Source organism: Syzygium oleosum, unplaced genomic scaffold (genome assembly GCF_021117445.2).
Source record: "Syzygium oleosum isolate NSW1041296 unplaced genomic scaffold, Sole_v2.1 Sole_v2.08, whole genome shotgun sequence".
Lineage (NCBI taxonomy): Eukaryota > Viridiplantae > Streptophyta > Magnoliopsida > Myrtales > Myrtaceae > Syzygium > Syzygium oleosum.
The window spans coordinates 2,440,332-2,452,569 of NW_026607492.1; the positions used below are offsets into that span (position 1 = coordinate 2,440,332).

General features: G+C 43.2%; 1 protein-coding gene across 3 annotated transcripts; it reads right to left on the minus strand.

Annotated features, from left to right (window-relative positions):
- Nucleotides 1–372: 372 nt before the first annotated feature.
- LOC115688318 (benzaldehyde dehydrogenase, mitochondrial-like) lies at nt 373–5,134 on the minus strand. 3 transcript variants are annotated; one of them, XM_056313662.1, is made up of 12 exons: nt 4,993–5,134; nt 4,624–4,734; nt 4,319–4,453; nt 4,060–4,202; nt 3,723–3,876; nt 3,461–3,627; nt 2,210–2,299; nt 1,758–1,931; nt 1,516–1,653; nt 1,131–1,268; nt 948–1,009; nt 373–868 (listed from the first exon to the last, which is right to left on the minus strand). In XM_056313662.1, exons 2-12 carry the CDS (start codon nt 4,682–4,684, stop codon nt 595–597), a joined length of 1,536 nt encoding a protein of 511 aa, XP_056169637.1. In that variant the 5' UTR covers nt 4,685–4,734; nt 4,993–5,134; the 3' UTR covers nt 373–594. The 3 variants fall into 3 exon arrangements, with proteins under 3 accessions (XP_056169637.1, XP_056169635.1, XP_056169636.1); XM_056313660.1 differs by having other exon boundaries at nt 3,398–3,627; XM_056313661.1 differs by having other exon boundaries at nt 3,398–3,627; nt 4,319–4,533; nt 4,993–5,012.
- Nucleotides 5,135–12,238: the final 7,104 nt, after the last annotated feature.

Sequence of the window (12,238 nt, forward strand, 5' to 3'; positions counted from 1 at the left end):
TGCAAGAATCCTACCTTCGTTCCTTTTTCCTTCACTTACAAAAAATTGTATTTGACAAATTTGCCGTCTTTTATACAATGCTTATTTTCTTGCTCATTTAATTTGTGCTCCTCATGTGCTTCACTATATCGCGACCATATCTAGTCAAAAACTCGTGAATGCCTGCGGGAATTGTTGATGATTCAGGGATTTTCTGTACTCATCAGCTATGTATCTACCAGCCATGTAACATGTTATCCCCGTACTGGGGCCAGATACGCAAGCTGATGATTTGATCAGGGAACTGATGGCAAGAAACCTGGCTTAGTCAAGCCCCATTGTCGCAAGGAACAGACAGACATGTCCAGGTGAATCAATTGAATGAGACGAAAATGGAAAAATTATGATCTGGTGTACCAATATGAGAAATCACTTGCTTCGACAATACTCAATTAAAGAGATTTCCTCCATAAAACATGCCCAAAAGCCACATCAAGATTTTTGTCTACTGCCGTGCTTGATCAACGGTCAAAGATAGCGCACAAGAAGTCTCTCTCTCTCTCTCTCTCTCTCTCTCTCTCTGAGGCTTACCCCTTAATTTTGTTAAACAGCTATTTATAACCACGCTGGGTTCTTCAATGGATTTACAACAGCCTTAACTTGCAAGTAGTTACTGAGGCTATATATTCCCTTTTCTCTCCCAAATCCACTCATCTTGTAACCCCCGAAAGGAATTGCAGCATCAAAAACATGGTAGCAGTTAATCCACACTGAACCAGCCCGCAACGCACGGGCTAAAGTATTGGCAGTGTCGAGATTCTGAGTGAAAACTCCTGCGGCAAGTCCATAATGAGATTTATTCGCCCTTCTGATCACCTCATCAAGATCCCTTTTAAGCAAGGAAAAGTTAGCCTCCAAGCCTCGAAAATCATAAATATGTGATGAAGTAAGTGTGGTGGAGAGCATACTTGAATTTCGAGATGGTCTGCACTGGGCCAAAGATTTCATCCTTTGCTATCAGCATGTCATCCTGATTTCAGAAAGATGAGACAGAAATTTATATGGTTTGACTGACAGTTTGACACAATTTTCCGCAAAGAGAGTGACATTTGAGCTTGACTGTGCTATTCAAAGAGCAACAGCAATATTACCTGCACATCTGAAAAAACTGTGGGTTGAATGAAAAATCCTTTGGAGCCATATCGTTCACCTCCACATTCAAGAGTGGCTCCACTTTCAATACCAAACTTGATGTAGCTGCGAATCTTCTCGAATTGCTTGGCGTCAATCTGAGAATCCAATCATTTCATACTTACTGAAATAAGTACCAGTTTTCTTCTATAATTAGTAAAGTGCATTAATGCTAGTCCACGAAAAAGTACGGAAGCGGAAAGTAATACAAACCGGTCAGAGTTTTAACAGCTATCCGTAATGGCCACTGAGTAACGGTATGATATTGAAAACACGGTGTATGTGTCAATCCATTGCAGAGTGGAGATTAAAAAAAGTAGAGGGAGCTGTAAGAAGAAAAACCACCTGAGGACCCTGCTCCACTCCTGGCTTGAAAGGATCTCCAACAACACGTTTCATAGCCCGTGCCTTTGCTTTCTCCACAAATTCATCGTACACGCTCTCATGCACAAAAGTGCGAGAACCAGCGACACAGCATTGACCCTGCAGACAGAAGTTGCATTCATTTTGCATGGAACATGATACCATAGAAAGACAGCCAACTTACTTGAATATATTTAAGGAACGCAAGTGATCAGAGCACGAACCTGGTTGAAGAAGAGGGCAAGATGTGCCAACTCCACAGCCTGATCAATATCAGCCTCCTTGCAGACGATGAAAGGGGATTTTCCTCCCAGTTCTAAAGTCACTGGTTTTAGATTGCTTTTTGCAGCCAGATCAAGTACCACTTTACCAGTTTCTGCTGATCCGGTGAACGAAAGCTGCAAGTGTAGCACATCGATGGTTTTAGCTTCGGGTCTTAAGCTTATATATCTTCATCAACAGTCTGAGAAAGGTCGCACATGAAAACACGGAATGCCAACAGAATGCATTTGGAGGTGCTTTTTAACTTTGACATATGCACACAGGATAGTACAATCTCTCATTCAAAATCAACCTCCCTAGTATGACTACAGGAAATAATTTACATGTATAAAGGTGAACACATGCTAAGCAGCAAATTTATATCGTAACTAGAATATGAGAAGACAAAAAGTACCTTGTTCACATCCATATGACTACTAAGAGCACGCCCTGCAGTGGGACCGGGACCGGAGACTATGTTCAAGACACCCGGAGGAAGTCCAGCCTGTTAGACATTGTTATCGGACACGGAAAATCATTGCATCAATTAATGAAATGGTGCATCAACTTATTTCTTTCTTCGGTCACAATGAGAAACTTCACAAGATAGTCGTAGTGGGTGTAGGAACCAATTTTCATTGCATCGGTTAATGAAAAGGTGCATCCACTTATTTTCTTTCTTCAGTCACATCGAGAAACTTCACAAGATAGTCCTAGTGGGTAGTAGGAAGTAGGAAACGATTTTCAAAGAGTGTCTGCTGAGGGCGTGTTTGGCAAATTGCCAAATAGTAATTATTTCTATTATTTTGTTTCCAAAATCAGTTTTGAAACAGAAATCCGTTTGGTAAATTTTTTGTTCCCGGGCACAAATTTGCAAAAATTTGTTCCTAGAATCAGTTTTGGAACAGAATCAAGAAGCAAAAAAAAGTAGCTTCTTGATTTTGGGAACAAAAATTAGAAATGAAAAAGAAAATTTTCTTCTTCTTCTTCTTGGTTTTCTTCTTTTTCTTCTTCTTGGCCTGTGGCCGGTCGCCGGCAACCGGCCACAGGCCAGGGCCGGCGAGGGCGAGGGCGGCTCGCGGCCTAGGTGAGGGCCGCCCTCGCCTGCCCTAGCCTGTGGCCGATTGCCGGCGCTGACGACGGTGACCTGGCCATGGCCAAGGAAGGGGAAGGGAAAGAAAAAATAATAAAAAAAAAAGAAATATTAAAAAATTCAAAATATTATTAAAATATTATTAATAAAAAGAAATTTTATGCAATTACCAAATGCATTTATGTTCTTTTTCTATTCCAAGAATAGAAAGTTTGGGCAGTTACCAAATGCTTTCAAATGCTTAGAAATTATTCCCGAGCACGGAATAAAAAAGAATAATTTCTAAGCAAAGTCAGCTTTCGAGAACAGAATGGTTGTCAAACGTAGGAAGGATCCTCCATTAGCTTACTGTTGCATAAGGGTAAAACCTAAAACGGACGAATATTTTCCTCATACAGGTATGCTGAATCCAATATGAAGTATCTTAATATGACTTTCCGGCCTAACCTAACCCCTTCCTTGATTGTCAGACAAGGGTGCGAGTAATTCGAAATCGACCGAAACACTCACCTCATGGAGTAACCTTGCCGCATACAGAGCAGAGAGCGGTGTCAGCTCAGCAGTCTTTAGTACCACTGTGTTGCCACATGCCAATGCAGGCCCGATCTTCCAAGCGAGCATTAGCAGCGGAAAGTTCCATGGGATGATCTGGCCTGCCACGCCGATAGGTTCATGCAGGGTTTGGACATGATACTCTCCGTCTGCTGGGACTGTGAGACCGTGGATTTTGTCTGCCCAACCTACAAAATTTACGGTATATATTAATGTAAGTTGGCTGCAGGCTAAAAGATGAGTCCTGATGGGAAACAAATAGGACTGATTTCGTTTAACTTACCAGCATAATAGCGCATCAATCTTATGATGCCGGGAACTTCGACTTCTGCAGCCTGTTTGTAGGGCTTTCCATTATCCCAAGTCTCGATCGCTGCAAGATCATCCTTATGCTTCTCGAGTAGATCCGCAAATCGAAGAAGTATGCACGACCTTTCCTGAGTCATAATGCAGGAGTGGAGTTCCAAGTCATTGCATTTTCAAACATTAAATCACACAGCATCACCAACGTAACCTGAAATGTTCTAATTGTAACCCATATAGAACATGCTTAATTACATTTAGTGTAGAGACTAAAAAGCCGTCACTCCATCTGGAGAGAGAGAGAGAGATATATTTACATAGGCAGTCATCCTTGGCCATGGTCCCTCATCAAATGCCTTGCGAGCAGCAGCAACAGCACGGTCAACATCCTCCGCGCTGCCTTCTGCGACATGGGCGATCACGTCTCCTGTCCTAGGATCGAGGGTGGGGAAAGTCTTTCCTGGGTGCAATTTTGGCTACGAATGAGAACAATTCCACGGGAACTGATGCAATCGAGAGGCATCACAAGAGACAGCGGTACTGCATTTATAGAATGATGGAGAAGGCCAGACTAACCTGATGCAGCATCTACAAACTTCCCATTTATGAGAAGCTGAGTGTCGGTTATCTTAACAGGCGGAGTGATCGGTTCGTCAACCACGGAAGAGCTACTATACGTGCCAATGCCTCTTGCCCAGCCACGACTTCGGCCTGAAAATTGCACAAGCAAACACCTGCTCATGTCATAGCTCGCATTGGTGATGCGCTTCGGTGGCCATTTGCGAGAACCCCTTTCGAACAGATAATCATTTGGGCAAAAGAATTCGCGAACGCAAAAAACAGGGAGAAGAAAGAGAGATCAAGCGAGAGCGAGACGCTACCGATTGAACGCAGACAAGCAGACGAATTTTGGGAGAGTGAAAGAAGCTTCCTGGCGGCCATTTGCGCAGAGCCAACTCTGTCCCTCTTGCTTCTGGTAGATCTACCGTCTCCTGCCAAGATCGGAAGGTAAAAGACTGTTCAGAGAATAATGGTATCTTGCAGGTTCACGTTGATCCAGTCCAGTCTATTCTGTTCGTGCATTATAGGAACCATTCTCGCTCACTTTCCTTACTCTCAACTAGCTAAGTGGGTCGACTTGTTGATCGCATCATGCAGTGCAACGTCCAAACTGATAAGCACTGAAAAAAAAATCTCTACAGCAAAAAAAAAATAAAAAAATCATTCATACGTAGATGCACGGAGCTTACAACTTGAGATCGCAGACACGTAAAAGAGTCCTTTCCCTCGATGTAGCGTGGCTTGACGTTGAGGATGAGATGTAGGTACGAGGAGAGGAGAGGAGCGGAATATGTATTTATACGCGAGCAGCTCTATTTACAACTGTAGATTTTCCATTGATCCGACGGTGGAGATCCAGTCTCCTCCTCGAGTACCGAAAAAAGAAGAGGATAAGATCGAGGTGGATAGAATTTCTTGCCAACAAGAAAATCCCTGCAATTACCTTTTATGCATTTGCGTAGCTCGTGCTCAAATGCGCCATGGTATCCATCCAGCAGGTTAGAATGGCAAATCCAATTCGTTGACAGCTAAAAGAGGACGAGGCAAGCTCTAAACTGCTGTCCAAAATGAGATAAGACCGGACAAAATAAGGATATGATCAAAATTGGAAATTTCCCATGCAGGGTAACATAATAAGTGGATTGGATTTCTTTACGAAAAAAATTCCCTCTAATTGCTCCCATAGGATCCACGGATAAGATGTCCAACACATATGGCTAGAACTCGACTCCGATGCCATATTAGAAAGTCCAATCAAAAACTTAAGTAACGGGTGTGTATGAAAAGTATATAAATCCCATAAGCAAGAGATTCTGATACCTTAACATGGTCGGTGTCGCCATAAGCCATTCGCGATTTTTTTTGTATTGCTGGATTCGGTGGGTCTGTTATGCTGAAATGAGAACAAGTCGGCAATAATCATCGATCGATTATTGGAGGTGGTCTCCGTTTGTGCATTTCCGGGTTATTTAGAGTGAATCCGGAGAGAATTGAGTATAGCGGTAGCTTCCTGTCTTATTTCATCAGTGTTACATAGTCTCATCTGTTTCGGTTTCCTCCGAATACACCAAAGCATTCTTTTAATGTCTAAACTTTCTAGAGGTGGGGTGGGTTCTTCTGCCACTTCCAATTCTTGTGATGAATATATTTTCTTTTCTTTTTTTTGTATTGTTTGTTGGATCCTTCAGTAGTTTTGAAGATTTTCTAACGGCTTTATAATGGATTTATAATGATTTTGTAAGGTTCAATTTATTTCTTCATTAAATCTTCATTATTTTATAATGATTATATAACGGTCATATTCTTCTTTAATTACCAATTGATTTATAACAGTTTTTCCAAACGGCTTTCTCTTTGTACACATAACGGTTCCGTTTCTTTAGTGCGGAGTATAGAAGAACATGTGTTGTTTTTCTTTAGTACGGAGTATAGAAGAATATGTGTTGTATTTTGGGAGGATAGCCGCTAAAGCCTTACACACCGAGTTCAATACTATGAGGGGATGGAATTATTCTCAAGGACAGTGCTTGCACCCTCAGACATGACGTGCCCTTATGATGTAGAACAGTTAGCCTGTGATTATCTTGAACAATGTGATCGCCGTAATCACCGGAAATCTCGGCAATTTTTTCTGATTTTGGGAAAAACAACCATTCAGGCAATTTCCTATATTATCATTTAGGCAGTTTCCTATATTACTAGTCAGGCAGTTTCCTATATTAGGAGTCCTATCTCTATATATAAGATGTCCGTCTTGTAATCAAGATCACAGTATTATTGAATAAAAATTTCGAGTTCTTTGGAGTTGTTCCAAATTTACGCTTCTCTCTGCGTCATTTGGTATCAGAGCAGGTTTCTCCTGTGACGATGGTGAATAACATGAATGTCAATCTCCTCGCTGCTGAGGGCCGTGAGAACGAACCTATTACGCGGGCTGAGTTCAATCAGTTCGTGGATCAAACCGATCGGAGGTTTCAAGAGATCCTTGATGCCATCCAGCGTTTGTCTACAAACCATGCGCCTGGCGTTCTTCCAGCCGAGCGAATTCCTGTCGTTCGTGATCTCGAAGATGCTATGGGGCGTGGAGGAATTCCCCGACATAGGCGTCAAGACTATGTCGAGGATACGGAAGACGAAGACGATGATTTCCAGGAGATGCAGATTCGTGGTGGTCGTCGATACAGGGGATTTCAGGAGGAGCATGTTCGTGGGAATCGACGTCAGGGAGGATATCGACGAGATCCTGAGCAATATCAACTAAAGGTAGATCTCCCTACTTTCAATGGGAATTTGGATATTGAAGATTTCCTTGATTGGCTTTGGGAGGTCGAGAAATTCTTCGACGCTATGGATATTGACAAGGATCGCCAAGTGAAACTTGTGGCGTACAAGTTGAAGGGTGGCGCTTCAGCTTGGTGGGAACAGACTCAATTGACACGACGTCGACAAGGCAAGGCTCCTATTCGATCATGGGGTCAGATGAAACAGAAGTTGAAGAAGAGGTTCCTCCCAACGGACTATGAGCAACTGTTATTTCAGCAATTCCAAAATTGCCGACAATCGAATAGATCGGTCCAAGCTTATACGAAAGAGTTCCTTCGACTCTCCGCTCGTAATAACCTGGATGAGTCCGAGGCACAACAAACTGCTAGGTACATTAATGGTTTGCGACTTAATATCCAGGATCGGGTTTCTTTGCATCGACTGTTCTTTGTCGAAGACGCCCAGGATATGGCGCGAAAAAATGAGGTGCAATTGGAGAGAACTAGCCCTAGTACTCGTGGTAGCAATTATTCGGGTCGTGGGTCATTCGGGAAAGGAAGACAGCCTGATATTGCAAGTTCTAGTCAACAAACACCTGATTCGAGCCGAGTTCCAGGGGGTACTAGTGGGACGCCTAAGGAAGCAGTCGCAGCAAGCAATCGCACTCCCAATCAGAATACCCAAAATCCATATGCCAAGCCCCAACCGATCAGGTGTTACAAGTGTAACGAGTTGGGCCATCGTTCCAGCGATTGTCCTTGTCGTAGAATGGCCAATATCGTTGAACATGACGAAGATGTGTACGAGGAAGATTGGGAAAATGAAGAAGAAGTGGGAGTGGAAGATGAAGTGGGCGAGCAAGTTAATTGTGTAATGCGTCATCTATTGCTTACTCCGCGGACAGAAGATACCTAGCGGAATCAGCTTTTCCGCGCTCGCTGTACTGTCAACGACAAAGTATGCGATATCATTATTGACAGTGGAAGTTGCGAGAACATAGTGTCAAAGGCCTTGGTGGATCACTTGCAACTAAAGACGGAGCCGCATCGCGCGCCCTACACGATCGGGTGGATACGCAAGGGAGCACAATTTAAGGTAAACCAATTATGCCGTTTGCCTATTTCAATCGGAAAATCATATCAAGATACTATTGTCTGTGATGTTGTGGAGATGGATGCGTGTCATGTTTTACTGGGTCGACCGTGGCAATATGATGTTGATGCTACATACCGAGCTAGGGAGAATACGTATTCTTTTGTGTGGAAAAGGACTAAAATTACTTTGAGACCGAAGAGTAATTCCCCTCAGATTGTGAAGAAGCAAAATGCAGGGGTTATGATGAACATCCGAAAGCGTGAAGGGATGTATATGGTTGTGGACAAGGGCGACCAGCAAGTTGTGGTTCGTGTTCCCAACATTCTTAAGCCTTTATTAAAGGTATTCAGTGATGTTATGCCTGAGGATTTACCTGACGGATTACCTCCTTTGAGGGATATCCAGCATGAGATTGATTTTCTTCCAGGTGCTAGTCTTCCTAATTTGCCGCATTATCGAATGAATCCGAAGGATAATCAGATTCTACAGGAGCAGGCGGGAGAGCTCCTTCGAAAGGGTTTCTTGCGTGAAAGCAAAAGTCCATGTGCAGTTCCTGCGCTTCTCATGCCAAAGAAAGACAGCACCATGCGTATGTGTGTAGACAGTCGTGCCATTAACCGGATTACTGTCAAGTATAGGTTTCCGATTCCACGACTTGATGATATGCTAGACAGACTTGCTGGATCACGGATTTTTACGAAGATCGAACTTCGAAGCGGATACCACCAAGTTCGCATCCGCCCTGGCGACGAATGGAAAACGGCCTTCAAGACAAGTGCGGGTTTGTACGAATGACTTGTCATGCCGTTTGGACTCACTAACGCGCCTAGTACTTTCATGCGTTTGATGACTCAGGTTCTCAAACCTTTTCTTGGCAAGTTTGTGGTAGTTTTCTTTGATGATATACTCATATATAGTCCAGATGGGCGTCAACACATGGAACACTTGAGGGATGTCCTACTAACCTTGCAGCAAAATAAATTATTTATTAATCTGAAAAAGTGCAGTTTCGTGACAGAACGCCTCTTGTTTTTGGGTTTTGTTGTTGGCGCGGATGGACTTCACGTTGATGCAGATAAGGTGGGCGTGATTCGCAATTGGCCAGTTCCCAAGAATGTTGGCGAGGCTCGAAGTTTCCATGGCCTTGCAACATTCTATAGGCGTTTCATTCGAGATTTCAGTACTATTATGGCCCCGATCACTGACTGTTTAGAAAAGGGCAAATTCCATTGGGGAGATGAAGCTTCGGCCAGTTTTGCTCTTATAAAAGAAAAGCTCTCCACGGCGCCGGTATTGATGCTCCATGATTTTGAGAAAGTGTTCGAGCTGGATTGTGATGCTTCCGGCGTTGGGATTGGCGCTGTCCTTTCCCAAGAAGGTAAGCCTATAACCTTCTTTAGTGAAAAACTTAATGAAGTTCGCCGGCGTTGGTCAACGTATGAGCAGGAATATTATGCTGTCGTGCGAGCTATAAAGCATTGGCAGTCCTATCTTTATAAGCAGGAATTTGTTCTTAACACCGATCATCAGGCTCTTAAATATATCAAGAGTTAGAAGCACTTAAATCGAATGCATGCACGATGGGTTTCTTTTCGGAGCAATTTAATTTTGTGCTTTGTCACAAAGCAAGCCATTTAAATAAAGTGGCGAGATGCGCCGAGTCGACGTCTTGCGACACTCGTGACCATGCGTACTGATGTTGTCGGTTTTGATCACCTATGTTCTCTTTATCCTGAGGATGATAATTTTGGTGAGATATGGGAGAAGTGTTCTGAAACAAGTTGTCATGGCGATATGATAATTCAAGAAAATTTCTTGTTCTTTGGCAATAGATTATGCATTCCACGTGGTTCCTTACGTGAACAACTCATTCGAGAGCTTCATGGTAGTACTCTCGGCGGACATTTGGGGCGAGATAAAACTATAGCCTTGGTGGAGGAGCGGTACTATTGGCCTCAACTGAAGCGAGACGTGGGGCGATTTGTCAGTAAATGCTACATTTGCCAGACCGCTAAGGGCCACTCTCAGAACACTGGTCTTTATACCCCATTGCCTATTCCTTCGGGTCCTTGGGTAGACATATCGATGGACTTCGTGTTGGGACTTCCTCGCACTCAACGGGGTTTAGATTCTGTTTTCGTGGTGGTTGACCGATTTTCAAAGATGGCGCACTTCATCCCTTGTAAGAAAACTTCGGATGCTTCGCATGTGGCAAGTTTATTCTTTCGTGAAGTAGTCCGTCTCCATGGTGTGCCGAAGACAATCACTTCCGATCGTGACACGAAATTTCTGAGCCATTTTTGGCGTACTTTATGGCGTTTGTTTGGGACTGATTTACAGTATAGTAGTTCTTTTCATCCCCAAACGGATGGTCAGACGGAAGTTGTGAATCGTACTATGGCGGATATCATTCGCTGCCTCTGTAGTGATATGCCTAAGCAATGGGACCGGTATCTTGCTCCTGCTGAGTTCGCCTTCAACAACTCGGTTAACCGCTCTACCGGTACATCTCCCTTTCAGGTCGTTTATGGGCGTACACCACAGCATACTCTAGATTTGGTTCCCTTGCCCAAGATTCCAGGCTATAGTGTCGCGGCAGAGAATTTGGCGACCAGAATTAATGAAGTCCAAGCTGCTGTGGCTAGTCAATTGGCTGCTTCTAATTCAAAGTATAAGGAGGATGCTGACAAACGGCGACGTTCGAAAATTTTTTAGGTAGGCGATGAGGTAATGGTTTTCCTGAGAAAGGAGCGTTTTCCTGTAGGTACCTATAATAAACTGAAGCACAAGAAGATTGGTCCTTGCCGCATCCTGAAGAAGATCAACGACAATGCCTATGTAGTTGACCTTCCTGGTGATCTCAACATTTCCCCTACATTTAATGTGGCAGACTTATTTGAGTATCATGCTCCCGATACACCCCTCTATCCTGATCATAACTCGAGGGCGAGTTTTTCCGAAGAGGGAGGGAATGATGTAGAACAGTTAGCCTGTGATTATCTTGAACAATGTGATCGCCGTAATCATCGGAAATCTCGGCAGTTTTTCTGATTTTGGCGAAAACAACCATTCAGGCAATTTCCTATATTATCATTTAGGCAGTTTCCTATATTACCAGTCAGGCAGTTTCCTATATTAGTTTATTAGATGTTATCTTTAATTATTCGGTTTCCATTAGTATTAGGAGTCCTATCTCTATATATAAGATGTCCGTCTTGTAATCAAGATCACAGTATTATTGAATAAAAATTTCGAGTTTTTTGGAGTTGTTTCAAATTTACGCTTCTCTCTGCGTCACCTTAGCAGCAGCAACACGAGTTTGAGATGTGTTCCTTGAAGAACAGCAGAGGATATCCAAAAGAAGCACCGCACTTCAAGATCTTCTTCCTGGTCCTCTCTAATGCAGAATTATGTTAAGATTGGGTGGGGTTCCATTCGAGTGGAATGGAATGATAGATTCACACTTCTGGGCATTTTTCAGACGCCATGATCTCACTTCTAGTCTGTTTAGGTGAATTGGGATCTTATGCGAGATCTTCCAGGATTACTACTGTCTTCGGCGAGTCCTATTGGATTTGGGAATTTATAATGACTATAATGGTACTTTTTTCGTGGGCGGCGCATGGGGTTTTTATCTGTCATTTGCATTGATGTGGATTTTCTACCGAATAACGAAGATGACGGAATATGAAAACAGCTGGCTTTATTATTGCAATTCACCGAGCAGTGAATAGGATGTTGCCAAAATATCTTGATTTCATATCATATCTTATCTGATCTTGTCCTGGGTAAAAATCGAGATGGCCGGACATAGCCCTCGAAGTTTGAAGGCGTGTTAGGTGATCTCGACCACCTCCTCGGCATATTGCATCTTAAAAAACTCCGATCTGTGACACATATGCAATGCGGGTTTCATTCAACTCCGAAACTGTGCTGATTGTACTGGGTACCAAGGTCCAAATTCCTACCAAAACAGAGCTGCAACCTTGATTGCCTCAGTTGGATCACTGGCTCGTCCACGTTATGAACACACCCTTTGCTGCGATCTAGATGCTCACAAGACTCTAGTGAGCATTT

Coding starts and splice junctions, on each gene's coding strand:
- LOC115688318 (XM_056313660.1), bottom strand. CDS start 4,684: ATGGCCGCCAGGAAGCTTCTTTCACTCTCCCAAAATTCGTCTGCTTGT. Junction 4,203..4,318: donor GTTTGTAGATGCTGCATCAG/GTTAGTCTGGCC, acceptor AATTGCACCCAG/GAAAGACTTTCCCCACCCTC. Junction 869..947: donor CAGACCATCTCGAAATTCAA/GTATGCTCTCCA, acceptor CTTGCTTAAAAG/GGATCTTGATGAGGTGATCA.